This window comes from Dermacentor andersoni, chromosome 3 (genome assembly GCF_023375885.2).
Source record: "Dermacentor andersoni chromosome 3, qqDerAnde1_hic_scaffold, whole genome shotgun sequence".
Taxonomy (NCBI): domain Eukaryota; kingdom Metazoa; phylum Arthropoda; class Arachnida; order Ixodida; family Ixodidae; genus Dermacentor; species Dermacentor andersoni.
In genome coordinates this window covers 24,094,899-24,117,813 of record NC_092816.1, presented here as the reverse complement: position 1 = coordinate 24,117,813, position 22,915 = coordinate 24,094,899, and the positions used below count along the sequence as shown (strand labels likewise).

General features: G+C 45.0%; 1 protein-coding gene across 1 annotated transcript; it reads right to left on the bottom strand.

The window, feature by feature from the left end:
* Positions 1–1,099: 1,099 nt before the first annotated feature.
* LOC126520751 (solute carrier organic anion transporter family member 4A1-like) lies at positions 1,100–18,318 on the bottom strand. The gene is made up of 6 exons (XM_050169531.3): positions 18,050–18,318; positions 10,556–10,658; positions 8,221–8,320; positions 5,182–5,303; positions 3,575–3,976; positions 1,100–1,589 (listed from the first exon to the last, which is right to left on the bottom strand). Exons 1-6 carry the CDS (start codon positions 18,311–18,313, stop codon positions 1,384–1,386), a joined length of 1,197 nt encoding a protein of 398 aa, XP_050025488.3. The 5' UTR covers positions 18,314–18,318; the 3' UTR covers positions 1,100–1,383.
* Positions 18,319–22,915: the final 4,597 nt, after the last annotated feature.

The window sequence follows — 22,915 nt, the reverse complement described above, 5'->3', positions numbered from 1 at the left end:
AGAGGCAGTGCTATTTGCCGTGCGGAACAGAATAAGCACGGTGATAACGTCAAAAGTTCTACAATTACTTTATTCGCTTAAACGTTGCCAAGAGAATCTACGGCACAGAATCACTATGCATTGCGAACTATCTTTTTATTAGAATGAGACAAACCTACATACGAAGACAATCAAATGTTGATAACATAGGTACAAACGTAGCCAAAATGCTTATCTACCCAATTGAGTAGTCGTTAATGCTTAACCTTTATTCCTCACAGTGCCAACAGTACAATCACACTGAATGTATGTTTTCAATTATAGTTGTTTCTCAATGTTATATGTATATATATATATATATATATATATATATATATATAAACAACTTGCCGCAGGTGGGAACCGAACCCACAGCCTTCGCATTTCTTGATTTCATTTATTAAGCACAAGTAATTTCCCCTATGTTGTCCTTGGTGTCAGTGTTGGCTTCTTATAATATGACTAATAAAAATTGGGACCCTCGGTTAACCCCCTCTCCTCGTTTATTACATAACGAGGGCCTCGAATCCGACAACATTGATGCCTTCAGGTAGCATGTGTGGGTTTATTGACCAGTTGTCTTCACCCAAAAAGATCACGTGCTCGTGGCGCCTGCGGCAAAAAGGACCTTCCACGTCCGCCGCCAAGGTATGTGAGTGGTGGCGCTGGCTAACACTCCCAGGGTTCTACTAGGACACATAAATACCCAAGAAAGTGGATGGGGAAACAGCGCCACGGTAGCTCAATTGGTAGAGCATCGCACGCGAAATGCGAAGGTTGTGGGTTCGGTTCCCACCTGCGGCAAGTTTTTTCATCCACTTTACTTTCCATTAATTTATCATTTCTTGATTTCATTTATTAAGCACAAGTAATTTCCCCTATGTTGTCCTTGGTGTCAATGTTTGTTGGCTTCTTATAATATGACTAATAAAAATCGGGACCCTCGGTTAACCCCCTCTCCTCTATAATATATATATATATATATATATATATATATGCAAAGCATACCATTATACCAGAAGGTTTACTACACATTCCTAAAACAGGAAAAGTAAGCGATGACAAACAATGCTGGCGGAAGCAAGAAGTTTTAATGAAGAGAAAAGTGTTTGCCTTGCCGATGGAAATACAGGCGTCACTCATTTAGAATCGAAAAATTATTGCTCACAGAGTTGTTGCGTTGACCTAATACTGCGAGTTAACAGGAAAATTAACAGATATCCGTAGCTAACAATGCACTGCCACTCTGAAGCAATTACAAAAGATATTGGCCTTGCATTTGCATTCGATGTGCCGCTTTGGCGGTGCGAATCAATCCTACACATACGCCCAGAAACGGGCCAAATTCACATCAGTAAACCCGTTCTATAATAGACTGCGATCCCTATGCAAATTCGCCAATAACGATTGCGAACCGGCAGTTGCGCATTCGAAGAACAACTTCGTGCTACGACAGGAAATTTCCGCGTGGTGCAGCCCACCTAGAAGGCTGGAAGCCCGGCTAGATGAGATTCCAAACATGGAGATGAAGATCTTCGTTGCGAATCCGGTGAGTCCTGATGCGATCATCGCTGCATATCGAAACGAGAACTCATCAGAAATTAACAAGGTAAGCTTCTAGCAAGCGGCACCACCAAGGGTTATATTATAAGCGCGATTATTCGTCAAGATCCAAATGCAGTCTACTCATGCTTCGTATTTAATTAAACCCTTTGCAGCTTTGCAGCCGCTGTTCCACGATCCTCGTTTAAATAGCTGGACAACTCTGGCTGTTCATGTACGCTTGTGGCTAGAGGTAATTTCTAGCCGACTCCTCAAGAATGATTTCTCATACCATGGCACACTGTGATAGCACTACAGAGACCATTGCATGAGCTGTAAAAAAAAGTTATTTCGTTACATTACTCCCCCGGTTCATAAAAGGGATTTATTTAGCCCACCTCAGAGGTTCTGTTTAGTCAGAGGTTGTATCACACAAAAATGAAATACCTGCTATCATCATGTAAATAAATCCCCATCGCAAGGACGAGACGAAGTTGTATTTGCAGGAGGTACGTACGCTACGTAGAGCTTGAAAGTATGAGAAGATATATTTTCCTACTTGAGCAGACTAAGTGCATAACGCGCTGTCATGAAAAGTCAGTCATCTATGGAGCCCTTGAAAATTTGGAGGATGCTCAAGCTTCACCTTTAAGAGTGCAAGGTTAGCATTCAAAGACCTCTGATTGTATTTTATGCTTCCCGGCAGCTGCAGCGAACGCTATGCATGAAGGCAAGCTTTCTGGTAGAAACGCGGCCTCTTGCGTGAGTCGATCTCCTGTTATTGTTTCACGCTTTTAATATTGCAGTGTGAGAAGAGCTAACATACTAAAAGATATGCGGTGTCGGTGTGTGTGTGTGTGTGTGTGTGTGTGTGTGTGTGTGTGTGTGTGTGTGTGTGTGTGTGTGTGTGTGTGTGTGTGTGTGTGTGTGTGTGTGTGTGTGTGTGTGTGTGTGTGTGTGTGTGTGTGTGTGTGTGTTCAGTTACATTTGTTTGTGGACTACCGTTCTCAAAATTCCGAGGAATAACTTTGCAAAGAATGAAAGACAAAGTATGAGCAACTTTGGTGGCAGAAGAGTCGTTGGGTATGCGTGGTTCGAAATTTGGTGCGAAATTATTTTTGCCGGCGCGACGTCTGACGCCGACGCCGGAATTTCTGAGACACGGAGTCTTTAACGCTATCGCGTTAATAACCCTAAATAGCGTAGATCTTGTCACAGCGAATATATACAAACTTGTAAATTGTGCCATAATGCATCGGAATGCTGAAGTGTTAACATGCTCTTATTGTCGTCCGACCATGATTTCTGCAACTTTCTTGCCTTAATGATCCAACTAGCCCAAAATAAAGCTTTAATACGCAGGACAACATGCATAATACGATATTAACTACATCACACATGCCCTCAAAGGACTTCACACAGCAATTTCAAACACAGCCTCGATGGTGATGCATACGCCTGCCACAACGATTGATGTCGTTTAGAATACATGCATATTTTCTCATTCGACGTTTTCACGCGTAGCCTCATCTAATAGCCTCGAAAGCTAGGCCAACATTTAAGATATGTTGCAATTTTAAAAATTCCCAGTGTTGAATGTTGATAACGAGGTGGAGTTTTGTGGCGCAATGGCCAGGAATGGCCTAAGAGCGCAAGCACTAAATTTGTGCAATCAGTAATGATTGGTTATTGTTGTCGATGTAATATGGCTTTAAATAAGCGTAAAATTATTGTCAACTGTCAACTGTCTAAAGTGCATATGTATTATTGGTATGACCATGGATACAGTGAGGTGTGTTGTGGACATAAAGTGCTATGAAGGGACAGAAAAATAGAATTAATACTGCTAGGAGGGCTGAATGTTGAGACTGTTTTCTGTCTACGTCAACTGAGCGCAATGTGGTGCGCATTTGTCCACCGTTTTGCGCTGAGTCACCATATATTTAGAATGCAAGATCAACTGGCGCAACAGCGAGTCCTTCTAAAGATGAGACCACTGGCAGTCAGAACTCACTTTCAGCGCACGCAGCGAGCGTGAGACAGACGAAGGTCGGGTTGCATAGGAGCCTCTTGACGTGGTTTGCGAAACTCCTCTTCTGCTCGGCCCCGGTGGTCACCTCCGTCGCGATCTGCATATCGGGCAGTGCACTCGTGGCGCCGGGGTCTGGTGCTCCCTGTGCGCTCGCCGCGCCTTTAGGAGCCGGCATAGCTTGCGCGTCCGGGGTAACCTGCCAATCTGACTGAGCTTGGGAGGCCGGCGTAGCAGCAGGCTGGTCATCTGGCGCTGCCTGCGAACCCGGTGCAGCCAGGGCGTCCGGCGCAGCTTGCACGTTGGCTGCGCTCGGCGCTTGCTTCAGGGACAGCATCCGCTTCTCCTTTTGCAGCCTCGACAGATCTTTCGCCCGTTCTATGGCCGCTGCGACGATTAAGGGGGGAAGTTCGCGATGAGCATTCCGCGCCCTTTACAAGTCCACTGAATGTCCGATGATGAACGTCGCCGTTTATGCGCAAGTCTTCTCAATGACTGAACTACTTAGGTGCAAATTGCCAAGGCTGTCTTATCATTAACAAACGCAATGCACGTGTTATTTATACTATGACATAATAAAACCAAGGAGATAAACTTAAAGATATAGTATAGTATAGTATAGGAATGTAAAGTATAGTATAGTAATGTATAGTATAGTATAGTATGACAGGTGTGGGTTCGGTACTATATGTTTAAGTTTGTCTCTCCTTGATTTTATTATCGATCCGCTGTCATTTGTGTATTTATTTATTTTCGATACCCTCAATCGCCGAGGCATTGCAGAGGGGAGTCGGTGACAACATGCAAACAAAGAAAATAACAGAATGAAACGTGCAGCGTTATACAGTATTAGCGACAAATTGTAAAAGTGAAATAAAATATAACATAATGGTACTAAAACAAACACAACTGAACTGAACATTGAAAAAATACGTGCGATCAAATAAAGCATCTAGTTCAAAGTTGGCGCTGTGTATGCGTCTTTCTTATTCTTGGGCCCTGCCGTATTGCGCTGCTCCGTGTCTATTATGAACCGAAAATATATTAGCTTCGCCAATAGCATCGTAAAAGGAATGATGTATTTGTTATTTTTCTCAAACGACAGCGTTATATTATGAAATTTCGGATTGCCTACATTGGTATCAATGTTTCAATTTTAATGCACTGGCCTGAATCTTTCTCTTCCATTACAATTTTTCCACGATAACGTTTGTGTTCGGAATGTTACTCTAGCTACTGTGCTTTCAATAGTGGACGAATTAAGGACGCCAAAATGTTTTCTTTTTTGCCTGGCATAAATAGCAAGATTTCATTTCTACAGGTGCACAAATACGCTATTAAATACTATACTACACCCGTACAAATATCCAGGTACTGTCTAGTTGTCAGTTATGGTATCCCACGTGGATGTGGAATCAATAACTCAGATAATGGAAACAGTACGCCGTTAGCAAAGCTCGAAGTGATAGCTTCAATCATTTTGGTGCAGATCTTTCTAGTCATCTTTTCAGCGTGCCCTCTCGTTGGGTATGCGTTGAGGGGCGTAGCCAACCACATTTAATGCGTTAGCTTCAATATAGGCTTTTGCGTACTTGGTAATGCCCTTGGGAAGCTGGCGATGGGAAAGGCAGTGAAGAAAGCGATAATGGAGGCGCCGAAGAAGCCAAGCCACCAAGCGCCCACCCAGTTGTTACTCGAAGAGTCCATGCCCAGCCTGAAAGGAAAAACGGGTTTTTACATATTGAGCTGAACTCCGGCACAGAGAATGAACGTCTCAAGTTGTACATTTATACGAAGTGTCTCGGCAAGAGTTGACTACACAACTGTTGTCGAGCCCATGACGCTCATCTCGAGGATGCATATACTGTCAGACTGTCAATGTCCGTTACAAATCAGATGTGGATTTGTAACGTTTGGAGAAATTTGGAGAAACAGCAGTTTCCACAAATCGATGCATCTGGCCATCTCGAGAACCCGATGTATTTAGCAGGAAGGACAGGTATGTTTTGCTGTGAACTGTTGAAAATTAAGCAACAACTTTCGTAGCTCTTTGAATATATATCTGTATGGTCACTCCTGTTTTGTGCCTCGCTAGGAGTTCGTTAATAGAGCACGTCTGGTTGGTTTCTATAAACGCATGTACAGCCATGGTGTCGTGTCAGGCGGAGAGGGCAGCTTTACCGACGATGCGAGTAGGCTAAAAATGTAGATGGCGAGTCATTGATTACGTGTTACTGCAGGTCACTTTATATCGTGTAATGTAGCACAATTTGTTGGCTCGCGGACGTTGTCCATGGCTCCTCGGCCGGAATTGGCCCGTACGTCTATGCAAGATCAAAGAACGAGAGGAAGTTGGGGGCTCGAATTGATCAGCAGTAGGCCCTGTCGCCCACTTTGTCGGAGAGCCGTCTTTCTCGCACCGTCGGAAATGAACTGCATGCATTGCCTTGTCGTTCTGGTGCGTAATAAACGACGGCATTGCAGAATTTGCTGCAAACATCCGTCTTCTAAACGTCCGAATTTAATATTTATCTACGACAATTATAGAATTTATATATATAGCCTAAAGCTATGCGTGACTAAAAGGTATTAGGAGCAACGACATAAACAATGCTATAGGGAAGCTCAGGACTTGCATCTTTGCGTTTGCACGTACTCCTACAACTTTTGTCTGAAAGGTATCCGAGCTTCTTTAATTTAGGGAAAACCGCAACGTGGAAGCCGGCGACTCACTTTGTCGTAAAATAATGTTCCGCGATGTGTTTAGCCAGTAGATGACGCCGCCTTCACTTGCGTCTGCTATTGTGCAAGACTACTGTCGTCTGGTCACGGCGTGATTCCAAGCGGGTGAAAATGACGAAGCGAATTGAACGAAGTTACTGTATAAATTTCTGGCCGAAGCATCGTGTAGCCAATCCGAATAATTTCAGAAGATCCAACAGAATTTGGATATGATGCTGTAGGCATTATGCAGATAGAAATGTCGCGCAAGCACTTTAAGGAAGCCCAGACATGTGTCGACTGGGAGCCACGCTTCAAGAGCCCTTTAGCCAGGCATAATAATGTAATCTTTTATTATATGCGAACCTTAATAATGAGAGATCGTCGGCTATATGTCATAGAACTTTCTCAGCTAGTGCACTATAACGTAAAGCTATTCCTGACTGTTTTTACTTGAATTCTACAATCAGCTCTCCACGATTGGTCACATTTTTCGCCCCACCCCCCGCTTCGCCTGTCTGTCCCGCAGCGTCACAAAAACCACGAAAACTCCCCATCTGATATGTCGTATACACACTGATTATGCATGATTAGGCTGAACAAAATAAAAATAATTATTTCCAAATACCTTTTTTTGCCATTAGCCCTCCGCTATCGGTCAAAAGCTTTCCGGCTGTACCCATTTCGACTGTCTGTCACGCGACGTCAGAAAACTGCGAAAACTCGCCACGTCACATTAAAGATCCATTAGTATGCCGAACAAAACTAATCGTTTTTCGAAATGGCCGGAGACTGCCCCGTTCCGAAAGGAATAGAAGTTGTCTGCCTACCGATCATTCGCACACTGGATACTTGAAGCTGCCGAGGAAAATGACTTTATTTGAGTATAATAAACATTTTCGCATGGCAGTATATAACGTTGCCAAGCCCTTTCGGCACGTTTACAACATTGCTCTGCTAAATCTTCTTCGCTGAGGATCTGCTTTAGCGGCATTTTTGACCTTCTTGGGTAGCACGCAACCGCGATTTTCGACCAGCCACCGCAAGCTAAGCAAGGGGAAGCGGGCCAATCGCAGACGCCGGCAACGTTCTCTTCCGGTTATCTAGTTTCACTGTTCTTGCTGAGCCCGACCGAAACTTTCGGCATTGCTGCGTGCTCCTCGCTCTTGTCAGCCGATTCGATAAGAAAATCCTGTAAATATAGACAATGCTACTAGTTTTTAAAGCAAACAAAAGTGATGTATAAACGAGAAGAGCGTTTGAGTGGATCGTTCAAAAAACACTGCGGGTCACCGCCCGATGCTTGCGTCGGCGGTTACGCAACTTTTACGTCGGGAGTTCGGAATAAAAGCAGATTGGAATAGCTTTCCGTTAGAGGGCCCCTAATGCACACGAACAAAAAATTGCTGTGAGTACCTTTTTAAACAAATTTGCATACGCAGTGGGTGCCTCCAAAGTTTGTGCCCAAGATTAGGGCACCTGGAAAATCGCTATCGACAACACCGCTGCTCACGCGGCTCATGCGATTCAGAATTTTGGCCCTAGACACTTGTTTCGACAAGCTCCTTACTCTCCACACATGGTCTAACGGGATTTCTGGCTGTTTCTGAAAATTGAAAGGCGCCCTGAAGAGAACATACTTTCATACACGACATCACTATAGTGCAACGCGGTTGTTGCTCTACAACACTTCCCGAGGACCGGTTCCAGGACTATTTCAAGAAGTAGAAAGACAGTGGGACTCGTTGTGGTGCAAATAGTAGGGGCCTACTTTGGAGGAGATTAGGACAACGCATAAACCAGGAGCATGGTCGGATACTTTCCAGGGATTCTTCGCATATACATATTCTCCCCAAATTTATTCCAGCTTAGTAATCGAAAGGTGGCCAAGAAAATACGAATGTACTCACTTTGAGGAATCGGCTGTTATGTCCGTATACATTGAAAGGAAGTACCCGCCTAGGAGGAAGCCCATGGCGGGACCCAGGACGGACGTGGCATAAAAAATACCTGCAAGACAGCATTTCAGTCTCGTGTTTCGGCAGCCTCTTATGGAGTTATTGTCTCTGCGCGTTCACGCGAAAATTAAAAATAAGCACCGTCATTCTAGCTACCTACAATCTCTGCTGGAGGCGCCACTGAGTAAGGTTCTCGCTTGAATAGGCATGAACTTTAATTTTATATTGAGTTGACTCGTTATGCAGAACTATGTATAAACAAAAAGCGATAGGCCAAGACCTGCGCACACATCACGAAACATGAAATGTTATAGCTGAAGGTGTCTTATGCACTTATGTTGATCACTCTACAGGAAACACGTGACAGGCATTGCACAGAGTCGCAGCGGCCTCCAGGGATGCAGATTTCGAACACCTCGTGCAACGTTAGTTAGTTAATTCGGGTTTAATGGCGCAAAAGCGACTAAGGCCATGCTGCGCCAGCCACAAGTTATAAGAGATCAAATGTGCAGTGGCAGTCCTTTCGGGCGGGTCTCCCGCCGCCATCGTTTAGCGGTTATTGTGCGCATGCGTCGTAAAGCACGTGCCTTGACAAAAGCACTTGCGCAGCCAGTAACTTTAAGTAGACCTTTCACTGACACTTGCATATTAAAAGCATCATGACGTGTAAGGCGCATGGGATTGACCCTATTCACGAATAAGTGATTCTCCAATGGTAGCTGTAGCATATACCGGTGCTTGCTTATACATCTTGTGGTATATTGAATGTTGCGCATAACAACCATGGCAGCAAAAACACCGAAAGCTGTGCTTTAAATGTGACTTGCTATTCAACAACACCTTGCAATGGATGTGTGAAACCGCCGTTCCTACCGTGTTCTGTCACATGACCACTGAAATTTTTGCAGCCGGATGGTTTTTGTTCATGACAAAGACACCCGAGAAGTCATAAATACTGTGCTGGTGTTAGGCGCATGGTATAAGGAAAGGAGCACCTTTCCTCGAGTGTAACTTGCTGTCATGCCTAGACAGATTATGACCCTAAAATGTACTCTCATAAATGCGCATTTACTACATACACTATAGGCCTGGTGTCATGAGCCCGCCCGCCAAAATAGAGCTATCTGTCTTCGTTGGTAAGCTCAAGCGGAAGCTCCAGCGCTCAAACATGCAAAACGCTTCAACATTTTAAGCAGAAAGCAGCCTCATCTATATTTTCTGCATATATTTTCACTACATTTGCAAAAGATGGCGAAAATTTTAGAAAGACACAAACAGTGAAGCATCATGTTTGAAATTCTGTAACTTGAAATTCTGTGACTTCGTAGCAAAAAAAAAAAAAAAAGAACTAGCCGAATATACGCGCATAACAACAAGAAAGAAATACCAGCTGTGCGCACTTCTCTATATGGAGTGTTTAAATCGTTCTGAACAAGTACTTGAATTTACAGCTCATTTGCATTTTGCCAGTATCACCATTAGGTCTCACAAATGTTTTCGTCATGACTAGAGGTACCCAGTAGAGTTGCGTGTTACATGTTTTCGTTACGGAATGCGAGTTGTAAACTTTATTCTTTTCTTCCTCTGTTATTTACCAATCTACTATGCAAGTGATTGAGGAACTAGACAATACAGCCGGGAATGTATTCAGAAAGACCGTTATTACGAAAGAATTGTTCGTAAGAGAGCATTCCGGCTATTCCTGATACTAGACATATAATTAGCGAATGGGACTAGGGAATCCCAAAGAACACTTACGAATTAAAGCATTTCTGCATTCGGCATCTGTTGCTAAGTGTCACTAGAAATTGAGTTTTCTTTTCAATCGGTTTGGTGGTTGCCTAATGACAGCATGGCTCGTGACGAGAAACATCGCAGAAAAGCAGCGATTGAACATTTGCACAACGACAAAGCACGTATTGTCTGTTCTTGTCAAGTAGAATTGCTTGTCAGCTGTTATTCTGCGCCATGCTCACCCCTTCCTTATCTGGCAAAGAGCTCGTGTTCCAATCGTGTAGGCTATTGGCGCTATAAATTCTCCGTTCGAAATAAAACCCCTCAGTTTTTAGCATGAGCGCTTTTTGCGCATGCTCCTTTTGTCAGCCTCCGTTCTGCTGCGTCGTTTGCGGTCACAAGCTGAGTTTAATAAACTGGCCCAGCGTTGCACACCTCTGTAATGACAGCGCCACAGCGTTTCACATCGTTTCACATCGATTGACGTCAATCTGAATGAGAGCTATAAGGCACTTAGTAAGCTTTCATTGGTTTGTAGCCAAGGTATAGTTACCCATGTAGATAGATGCGCTGGCCGATGGCGTGTTTTGGTCCAAGTAAGCCACGCCGAGGGTGAAGAAGGGTGACGAGCCGACGCCATGCAGCGCATGTCCTACCTGCATGATAAAGAGAGAGAAATTACATCACATCCACAACGGCATCTTGTGTTAGAGACATCTCAACGCTTTTTTCTCGAAGCATCTGTTTCGCAGCTCCTGGAATTTTTAAAACTCTTCCTTTCGAGTGAGAGCAAACAAGCGATCGAAGTTCCTCGACTTCGTTAGTAAGCACAATAAACGAGGGCGAATCAGAATGTATTTGTCCCTATTTCTTTATTATCCAAAGTAAGGTCCATACAGGTAATTACAAATATACGTACTATTGCACGTACCTTACACTATTTTTCCACGTACTCCCCACACCAGTTCACATATTTGTCTCATCGCAGCACTAAATTTGAGATGCCCTTGTGGTAGAATTCGTACGCACGCGGCCTCCCCGAACGCTCATTGTCTTGCAAGTCCCCACGGCCTTTTGCCAACTCGCAACACCACCATCTCACACTTATCAAAGCGAGACACCTTTCCCCTACGTGGGCTGCATTTCCTTGTGGATTTCGATGAATGTTCGTCCCTTGATCTATAGAAAATGAATCACACTTCGTTGCTTGTACGCCGTGGACCTGTGAAGCCCAACTGCCATCGGATGGATGGATGAATGTTATGGGCGTCCCCTTTTGAACGGAGTGGTGGGTTGCGCCACCAAGCTCTTGCTACTATACTGCCTAATGTCCTACCTAGGTTAAACAATGAAAAAAGAAAAAAAAAACTATGAACTACCACGCCCAAATATTCTGATCTCCTATTGCGAACTGGGCTTCTATACATCTCCGTCTTTTGTCGTTTCCCTACTTTTCTTCCACCAATCCTCCAATCGCCTCTTACTAATGTCTATTGCGGACATGTTTGCTTTACCACTGCTCCCGCTGAACCCAAGGGCTTCAAGCAGGCCAGTGGGGCCTAAATCGACCGCTGGGTAGACGTCTTCACATTCTAATAAAACATGCTGCGTCGTTTCCCTAGCTTTACCGCAGCAAGCACATGCTTCTTCTTCCTTCTTATATCTCGCTTTATAGGTGCGTGTTCTAAGGCATCCCGATCTCGATTCGAAAAGTAATGAGCTTCCCTTTGAGTTATCATAAATGGTTTCTTTCCTAATTTCGTTTTTTTCCTCCTAAGTAGTTACTCATGGCAGGTTTCTTTTCCATTGCCACCACCCATGAGATTAATTCAGCCTCTGACTTTCCGCTTGACCGTTTTTGTTGCTGTGTTGCCCACCCTACAGGCCACATACTTGCTGGTAAGTTTCCTAGTTCTTTTCCTCCACTGTGAATCAATGTTTTTCCTGTACAGATACCTGAACACTCTCCCAGCCCATTTACTTTCTTCCCTATTCCTCAGCCGTTCTTCATACTCAATTTTACTGCTCGCTTCCCTCACTTCAAAACTAGTCCAGCCCATATCACCCTGCACAGCTTCATTTGTAGTCTTCCCGTGAGCGCCCAATGCGAGGCGACCCACTGACCTTTGGTTCCCGTCGAGTCCTGACTGTACCCCTGATTTAAAGCAAACAACCGCATTTCCAAAAGTAAGTCCTGGAACCATTACACATTTCCATATGCCTCGGAGGACCTCGTACCTATTGTATCCCCATAGCGCTCTGTGCTTCATTATGGCTGCATTTCTCTTCCCCTTTACTGTTATGGTTTTTTCCTTTGTTTCCACATATACATTGCCTTCGTTTATCCATATTACCAAGGTTTTTATTTTCTGTAACCCGATGTATTTCTTGGCCCTGTATCTCCACTGTCTGTTCACTGTTTTCATTGAATACCATACACCTGATTTTCTAACACTAAATTTCAAACCTAAATTGTTGCCTTCCTGTCCACAGATATTGGACAGACGTTGCAAATCACTTTGCTTGTTAGCTATCAACACAATGTCGTCCGCATAAAATAAACCTGGGAGTTGCTGCTCTATTACTGTACCCGCCTGTTTGTATGAGAGATTAAACCCGATATTACTTCCTTCTAGCGCCTTCTCCATCCTCACCATGTACATCATAAACAGCAGCGGGGATAAAGGGAACCCCTGCCTCAGTCCCTTGTTGACATGAACTTTCTCCTCGCTACTCATCCCTTCCCGTTCAACGCAAACGGTATTTTCGAGGGAAATCTCTCAAACGTTGTAGACATTCGTTACCTAAGCCTTCCCCTTCCAGAATATCCCACAAAATGTTGCGGTCTACATTGTCGTAGGCTCCTGTAATGTCTACAAAGGCCACATACAACGGTCTGCTTTCTGCTTTTGATATTTCAATACACTGAGTAAGAACAAACAAGTTATCATCCAAACGCCTACCTATTCTGAAGCCATTCTGAAGCTCTCCCAAAATGCCATTATTCTCTGCCCATGCTTGAAGCTTTAATTTGATTGCCTGCATTGCTAGCCTGTATATTACCGATGTAATGGTCAACGGTCTATACGAGTGAATTCTGTCTTTCTCCCCTTTACCTTTATAAATTAAATTCATTCTACCTTGTCGCCAACTGTCTGGTATTCGTCTATCTTTTAAAGTTTTTTCCACTGCTTTCATCAGAGCTTCCTTATCTTTAGGTCCTAGTTCATTTATCAGCCTATCGGGAACCTCGTCTAGCCCTGTGGCTGTGCGCTTAGGAATTTTCTCTTCCGCTTTCTTCCAGTTTAAATTTGTCAGCACCAGCTCCTTTTCCACTTGGGTCTCTTTCATGCTCTTTTTGTCTTCAAGTACAACCTCGTCATTGCCTTGGAAAGATTCGCCTTACTTTTCAGATGTAATTTATTGCCGCTTCTCCTTCCAGTCTGTTTTCATCTTCGCCTAGGATATGTTGTTGTATTGTAGTTGACTTCCTGCCTAATAATTTTATGTGATTCCAAAATATTCTAGGTGCGGCCTTCTTTTTCTCACGTATTTCTGACAACCAACGTTCACTTTCACCTTTTAATTTTGCTTGCACCAGTATTTGAACCATAGACTTTTTATCCCGGTATATTTCCCATTTACTGGTTACTTCATCCTGTGGCAACTGCGCCTTCTTTGCCTGCCTGTGCTCTCGAGATGCTTTCTGTCGTTCGGCTATCGCTTCTCGTATCTCCTTCTTCCACCAGCTTTTCGGTTTCTTTTTTCCTTTCCGACGAACATGTTGTTTCTCTTAACGTATTTCTGTCGTTATTACACTTAGAACCTCACCATATTCCCACTCTTGGCCATTTGCCAAGTTCTTCCTCAACTCTAGTGACTATATTTGCTATTTGTTCAGCGTTCAAATTTGGACTGGCCATTTTGGTCTCCTTGCTCTCTTTCCCAACTACATATCCCATTTTCAAAATGATGCGTTTATGGTCACTCCCTATGCTGCTAAACCCTTCCTCATCGACGACCCTTTCTCTCAACTTATCATGAATTCCTTTAATCAATGGTCGATTGCCGGTTTCCCACATCCCACGTGATCTGTCCTTTACACTTAGGCCCTGTATTCACGATCACGAGGTTATGTTGCTCACAAAGGTCTAGCATGGACTTCCCGTTATTGTCGGCATAGCCATCTAAATCATGTATGTGGGCATTCATGTCACCTAATAGGACAATTTCAGCACCATTCCCGAAACCCTTAATATCAGCGCTTATGCATTCCACTAACTCTTTATTCTTCTCTGCGTAATTTTTTTCTGGTCCACAAATACGTAACGCCCAGCCAAGTTTCTTTCCCACTCATTGTACCTGATAGCCAAAGATGCTCTTGACATTGTGAATTTACTCTTTTCTATTTGGCTCCCTGGTGGATGAGCGTTCCGACTCCCCCTCCCTTTCTTTCCGACTTAGTTCTGTTGCACCGTTGCCAAACATAATTCTCAATAACTGGCGGCTCTTCCGAGTCTCTAAGGTGCGTTTCTGTAACCGCATACACCCCTATTTGTTCTCTATGTAACTGCTCCTCAATCTCTGCCCACTTTTCCTTTCTTCTGCCAGCCTGTATGTTTATGTAGCCTATTGCATGGTGAGCTCTTTTTCTTGCTTTCCTCCTTTTTCTGTTATCGACGGCGATGCTCTTCTGATGTTCCCCTAGGGGACCTTCATCATTACTATCTACTCTGACCTCCTGAGCGCCCGCGGGCCCCCTAAAGAAGCAACAGCGCGACCACCAAGTCGCCAGCCCAATTCTCGTGCTAACCTGTAATTGAAGTGGATCCCGTCTCGTTTGAAACCACCACAACTTCACGCTTCCCTGTTTACTTCGACAACCACGAAGCCTTTCTCTCGGCTCATTTTCTATATTGCCTCATTAGCAGCCACTACGGCTCTTTGTACGTGACTGTCACGCACAGGCACCTCCGGCACCGTGCACACCACGATCTGCACCTGAGGGGATAGCTCGCGCAAGTCGTCCACCCCCTTCGTCAAGTGCTGGCCTAGTCCTGGCCCTTTCCTGTTTAGGACGTCATTTAGCCCACCTGCTACTAATGCAAGGTTGCGCACATGGACATTTTCCGCGAGCTTTTCTTTTGCTCGCTCCATGACAGAACCCAGTGTCCGCCCTGGAAATGTCCCTACCGCCCCTGTTTTGTCGCCTTTCACCCTCTTCAGAATTGCTTTTGAGCACCCAGCCAGGTTTGAGTCACCTGCGATAATCACCCTTTCACTCTCTCCTACCTCTTCCTGCTTCCCTTTGTCCTTTTCCGCGTGATTCGGACTCGACATGGGGCATTGTCCCCTGGGCTCCTGCTTTTTCCGCGTGGCGGCCTCAAGGTAGGCGCCGCTCTTTTCAGCTAACCCTTCATGACCCTGCATGCGTTCCACGTATTTTGCTGACCCCCCCTCGCCTGTCGCGTCGGGGATCTGCGTTTCATTGTCACGCACATTCTCGGTCACAATGGTGGCCCTGTTCAGCTTTTCCTCGGCTGCTTCAAGTCTCTTTTCAACTACCTTCCATGCATCACGCTCCATTTTTAGCTCATTTTTGAGCTCTTGCACCTGTTTGAGAAGCTCTTCTTGGAAAGCCTCCATTTTCTGCAGCCTAGTATCGACTTCACATTGTGTGCCGTTTGATTCGACGCCCTCTCCATTCTCATCCGTCTCTTCATCTGCCTTGAGGGAACCCCCGCGTACTGCCTGCTTTACCGGCTTTCTCGCCATGTATTGCACGGCTTTTTGCAAATACTATAATACTGTTATAATGCTGCTACTGATGCAAATACTATAATACTATATCAATGCACAGCACGTGCCTTTTAGCAAAAACCGATACGCGCAGGATCCAAATCCTCAAAATGCCGCAAAGCAACTCTCACCACTGTTTCAAAAACAATCAATGCCGCGGAGACCGAAGGTATGACACTCTCGTACGCGCTCAACCACGCGGCCACGCTCTCACTTTTCTACCAAAACACGCACAGTAAAACCACTAATAGCTATTTGCCTTGCCACTTCCAAGCTACCATTTAAAGACTACAAACACTCAACGTCCCACCCAGCTGCACGTGTTGGAGCACGTGGCACAAAAGGACGCTCTAACCATCCTGCAAAACAAATGTACACGAAGCACACCCGCGTACCCGAAATACGAGAGACAAAACAAGGAAAGAAAAGGAAAACCACCCAATTACTATTTAAAGGGGAAAAACCAGCAAATAAAGAACAGAAGCAAGCTCAAAGCATGCACAAAAACTTATGATTTCATCGCCGCCACGTAGCCCCGAAAAAGCACGTCCATTCGCCACAAAATCCAACCACATCTTCAACTGACAGCAGCGCCGCGCAGCGGAGCTACCGGCAAATAAGGCCGGGACGGTCCAAGAAAGGTCCGCCGCTGGAATGGATATGTTGACTTCGCATTTACAGCCGTAATGTGGCTAGAAAAAAAAAAGGGGGGGGGGGGGGCAACGACTTTCTGATTCTCCCTCGTATGAAGCGAACAGACAACGAAGTCAATGAATGTATAGGAAAATTTATCTGCTTTTTGACTGAAATGTAGACATAACGAAAAGGGAAATGAAAGCGGGAAAATCGAGAACTCGGCTACGGTAAGAGCCAAACCCACAACCTACGTATGATGCGTGCGCCCCATCGAGCTGCAGTCTGTCGTCCCATGTACCCACTTTCTTGGGTGTTAGTGTGTGTGCGCGTGTATGTGTGCCAAACGTGTACGTAACAAATTTACATGTAATTACTTGTGATCAATTACATTCTTGGTATAATGTAATATAATGATTATTTACTCAGTAACGTTCACTCTAATTCAATTAGTGTTTTTATTGACCAATTGCATGTGACCAATTATCTTACTGACTAAACAAGCTGTTACAGGCGAAGCGGCTTGAGCATTGGTGGAAACAACACTTAATGCCCGCAGTCTGCAGGTGGCGTAATCCAAAGGTATGAAACATGTATACTCTGCACCAACATAAAAGGAAACAATTCATCTGTCTTCCGAGTGCGATTCCTGCAAATGTATAAGTGAGAATCCTAATCATTGCTGTTCCCCATGTAGTTCACGTGTTGACAAATCCAGATGATGGAACTATTTTTATTTTAGCGGAAACAAGTAAACTTAGTTTTACCACAAATATGGCGTTCCCTTTCATACTGGCCCACCCCCGTGTACATTAGCTACCTTCTTTCTGCAATCAGATTCCGCCATTTACTCCTCGATCCATTTACGCCTCGAGGCTTGCAAATGTAAATATAGCTGGTGATACCTCGAGTTACACATATCTGGGGAACGCGAAGGGGTTTATTAGTAACAGCAGCACAGGTGAACCATGGGTGAACAAGTAAGACATCTTGTACGCTCAACGAACGATTTCATTAGAGCCGAACGGAATGAGCTGTCACGGTTACGTCGAATCTTGACAAAGCGCCGTTGCTTTCACGGCGTCATGTTAGATAAAAGCCTAATTATTTGATGGCGTACAGAACAAAATTAGAGAGCAGAAGACGACCACCAAGCACTTTCGTCGCAGAGTACGTCTTTAAAGAATGCAATATATTCGTTTTAATGTGAGGCAAATTGTATGAAATATTCCTACTTTAAGCTAGACTTGGCAGCAGAAGAATACTTTATTTATTTGAACTTTGTTCGGGATACAGCAAATTATCCGTGGAATGTCCAAGTGTACCGAAGTCACTCTATTAAGATATTTATTTGTGCCGCTGATTGATTGATTGATTGATTGATTGATTGATTGATTGATTGATTGATTGATTGATTGATTGATTGATTGATTGATTGATTGATTGATTGATTGATTGATTGATTGATTGATTGATTGATAGTTATAGCCAGGTTTCACCTGGATATGCTACGCGGCTGTCATATCTAGCTTCATTAATAAATGTATTGCTAAACGCAAACGGCGCACAGTGTGTTTCCCCGGCAGCTGAACGACGCACGAAGGGGCACGCGTACCATGAAGAAGTACTTGAAGGCGTTGGCGTTGGTGGCACCGGACGACGCCGAGGAGCCGCACTGTCCGGGGCCTCGCTGCGGGCACACGTCGGCGGCGCCGCTGTCCACCACCATGTACTGCGGCGCCAGGAAGTGCGGCGAGGCGAACACCATCGAGCCGGCGGACATGACCAGCGCGCCGATGCCCATTATGAGCGGCTTGTGGCCGATGCCCCCGTGGTAGCTCACGGGCGTTATCATGACGCACGACGCCACGTTGAACATGCTCTGGATCATCTGCGGTTTTGCGACAGACCAGGCTGTCAGGAGACGGTCGCAGCTCGCGCGCTTTGTAGAGACCAAGGAGCGGATGTTTATTTCCATGGTGAGACGGACGGGAGCCGAAGGTGAAACGTAGAGCGTTGTTTACAGGCCTTCGACCCTATACATATACAATGACAGCAGTGCAAGTAAATGCCTCATAACTACCCTCCAATAAAAACTGTGTACCGATAACTTGCGCATAGCAGAACAACAAAATTGCACACATCAATTCTTTTTGGCGTCTTGCGTAAACGCATTTAGCAAAGGTATATACACTTTGCACATCAATTTATCACACGCGGTACGACACACGAAACAACCGCAGAGTCGTGAAGCCATAGCCCGCAGACTTGCCCCGGCTTCGATTCCGAGCAGCTGGAAGCGCTTCTCGATGGTGGGCGTCACCACGGAGACCAGGCCGTTGACGACGAAGCCCTGCGTCATGCCGAGCACGCAGAGGAAAACGAGGTAGCACCGGGGCGTGCGGTAGCTCTGCAGGAAGGCCGGGTAGAAGCCGAGCAGGCCGCAGTGCACGTCGTGGTCGCTGCCGGAGCCGGGCTGATCGCGCGCCAGCAGCTGCGGCGAACCCTTGACCAGCTGCGGCACCGATATGCCGAAGGAGGAGACGGAAAAGTCCGAGCCTTGGTTCTCTCCGGACCACATGCTCGTCTGGCAGGAGCCCTGCGGACGCGTGTCAAAGCGAGCACGCGCGGCCACTGCATTAAAGTTATGCGCGAGCCACGGCCTGCGAGATCGGGCAGCGTGCGCGCTGTGCATCTCGGAGGCAAAGGATGAGCATACGCCGACCTGCGTCTTGGAAAGAAAGCTTAAATGAAACCCACTTCATCATCGAGATGATCTGCTGGTAAAATAAAAAATGTGCCTGTCTGGCTTATTTTCATCCCTATTTCAGCGTCCACTGAAGCACGGAGGCATTTATTTCCCAGTGATCGCCACCAATCCCCGTTTTGTTACTCGTTTTGCTTCAATAAGCTCCCTCTTACAAAACGTTATATTTCGGCTAGCTCATCTCATGTAAATTCATGCAAGGAAAGGCGTCTCAAAAAAATTTTTTTATAAATAAGGGATCCTACGCACTGCGCGAATAAGATTAAGCCCAGCGTTTGTTCGTCTTTGCAAAAAACAAAAAAGAAAGGAGTAAACACATGGCACAATCAGCATTGTAAAGGAAAACAAAGAAACTAGGTAAAATCTAGTGACGTGTCAAAATTCGCCAAGCCGGAAAATGCGAAACCTATCCAAGAGGCACTCAACAACACAAAAGAGTAAATGAAGGAAACGCTAGCGCTAGTAAATTGCTCTGCGAAAACACATAAGAACTTAGTATACAAAAGGAGTCAGACAATAGTTACCTTAGAAGCAGGTGAGGTACAAAACGAAAGTATTGACACAAAAATGTATGGACGCAAGATGAATTCTAACACATTTTCAACGTAAGCTTCTGCGCTTCCAACACAGCAGACACGTCTGACTGAAACCAGGGTCTATCGCACACTATACAAACCGAAGCAAAGCCTTTCGCAACGAAGTGTTTCTCAAAGTACTAGTTCGCGCTCGTAAACCGACATGGTCAGGTTTCACTACTGCCTCTCTGCCTTTCACTATGCCAGTCACTGCCTATCGACGCCACCTGGCTTGGCAAATTTACGACCAAGTGGGCACTTCCGTTCGAAGCCATGTTTCGCTGCATATCGACGTCGCTACGCCTTACGCTTTCTTTCGGGGGGGGGGAGGGGAGGGGGGGGCGATATGTTGATCGCAGTCCATGGTGTTTATTCTCGACATGGATGCTCCTCAAGTTCGGGCAGCATGCCACGCATTCTACACCACTGCGCTGAACCAAGCCCTCCAGCCAACCACCACCACCAATGGCGATATGGTTCAACACGGACCCTTCAAGGATCATCTTGCAAGACAGCAGGAAGCCACCACAAAACGGGGAGAGGAAGCAAAGAAAACTTCGATTTAACATCATAATTTGGCAGACCTGTCCATCTGCACCAATTTAGGATAGAGCTCAGCTTGCCGTGGAGCTTCTTTCTCGAGATCGTGTTCAAAACCATAGTGGCCTAATTCTTACTCTCGCGTCAATCGCAGTGATAGCTTCGCAAAAGCAAACGTTTACATTGTTTCCAAATAGCAACAGAAGCAGACCGCGACACATGGTAGTTAATGCAGTTTGAAAGGCTGAAATCAACGCCAAGGTTTGCTCACGTCAGCGTAGAATCCTGCAAAGAGTGGCGGAGAACGGTGACGGCGGATGATGCGACCTTGTACGTGTCCGCGCTGAAGGCTTCACGTGCAGCACGCGCAATCGTCTTGTTTCTTCTTCGTCGGTTATTTCATTTTTCTCTTCTTAATTTTTTAACAGACACGAAACCTTTACCCGGCTAGGTACCGGGGCTTTATTCTACCTATCGGATCACTATTTCATTCTACGAACGCTGTTTCTCCAGATTCGTTATTAACATTTTATTAATTCTCTCCTTGATTATAACCTCTTTGAAAAGATTCCCTTCCGTTTTCATGTTTCTTTAGAACCGTGTCATGTGGTATTTCATTTTCTTGTTCTTTTCTTAATGTTGCTCTGGGTTGTGCATATTGGAAGACAGCCGTTTATGCTGGAAGTTTTTGTGTCGAAATGATGAAGAAGACAGTCCGGATGTCTTCGGCACTGAGTAAGGAGGGTATCGAAAAAAGAAGGGCCTAGAATACAATACAGAACCAAAGTAAAAAAAAAATGTGAGGGAATTGAAAATTTGCAATCCCTGTTGCATCCTGTTTCCATTGCTTTGTCGGAATACTAGTTGTTGATGACACGTAATGCGGCAAAAACCATTAACGGGAGATATACGTCAAGGCCAAGAATTGTGATACGGCACGGGACCAAAATAAAAAGAAGATAGTTTGCCATAAACCATTGTTTAAGGATATTCGTAGTTACTAAGCTAATAATTGTGACGAGTAAGAGTGCTGCTTCGCCATCTTCCGCTTAGATTACGATTTCCAGTTTCTATAAACTTTCTCTCCCTTTCGAATTTTCGCGCAACTTATTTGCTGAAAAGTTAGCAAACCAACCATCACAACCAAATTTGACGCTAGCAAGACGACCCCGGGAGAGTGCACCAACGCACACAGAGCTAAACGGGAGGGAGAATGAGGATCACGCGGGCTTTATTAGATCGGCTTGCTAGTGCTTTAATGACTCTGCCGGGAAGCACTACATCCCTTTTAACGAATGTGCTTAGTACTACACGCGTTGTTCTGAAAAATATAAAATTTTTATTTGATGGACAGTAATTTCTCTAGTTCTCTCTGCTGTACTCGCTCGCTTGCGCTGTGATCACGACAGGTAATTCCAACTTGCCCTCTTTCATCATTGCTCTACTACTAAATTGTGGCGAAAGAAAGAGAGAGAGAAATCAACACACACGCGCGAAGCTCTTTATCGAAAAGGAAAGCCCGTATTCTATTTTATTTTTATTTTTTTCCTGCAGCGACAGCCCTCCTTTAGTGAAAGTTGAGCGCATACAGTTCCACGCTTCCGACTGTCGGCACTTCCTAATAGAAAGAGTCAAAGGAAGACCATCCTTACTCCACACTGACAGTCGCCCTTCAATTAATACGAACCTAAGTTGGGCGCTGCTTATGGCTATGTGGTGCGTAAGTTTAGTCAAAGGTCCTACGGGAGTGGCACCTTCGCGAGACGCAATATTGCTCAGGTAAACGGAAATAATGACGTTAGGAACCCGCTTTTCTTTTACATTTCCGGAAGACGACGCACACGCGAAAAAGAAAAAAAAAGGTGCTGGTATTTGTTTAACACAATCAGACTTGGCTGCTCCGCTAAAAGTCTGAGGCTTCTTCCATATGCAGGTGCTTTGATTCGACGAGACGTTTATTCCCTCAGAGAGCAGAGGAAGCGGCTGGCTGGCTGACTTTCTCGGAACAGCTTCTCGCGAAACGCACGAGTCTGCTGAACTAAGAAAAACGCTAATGAGATAAGTGAAAGGGGAGGTGAAGCAAGATTGACTTTTATATTCCTCAGAACGCTGTATCTGACCTTTAACGCGCATATTAGGATCTAATTAAAGAATTGAACATCTGGCCGTAAGAATTTCTCTGAGTTCTCTTTATTTTTATTTTTTTGCGTTGAAGTACAGGGAATTACTGGCTTTATTTCATTTCGGGTGCTCGTCGTGAAGCTCCCGCGAGACGTCTTGTCTACCAGCTTCACGAGCCAACTGCTGTGACGTGCACCCGAAGGCTTTTGTTAGAGCGCAGGAGGCTCGCGTTTGTTTGCTGGAAAAGAAGTCCTCGTCTTTCAAGTCCCTCCCCATTTATTAATAAACGACCTTCATTCATTCATTCCATAAAGGCCCATACGGCATGACGTTTAATTAAGCTCTGACCGTGACCACATACAGAATAGGAAATACAAAATTGTTATTGTTACTTCCTGCGCAACCAAGTGCAAGAAGGAAGTTATTCAGTTTGACTGTAGTATATGTGCATTTGTAATGGCCATGTGGTCTTCTCTTT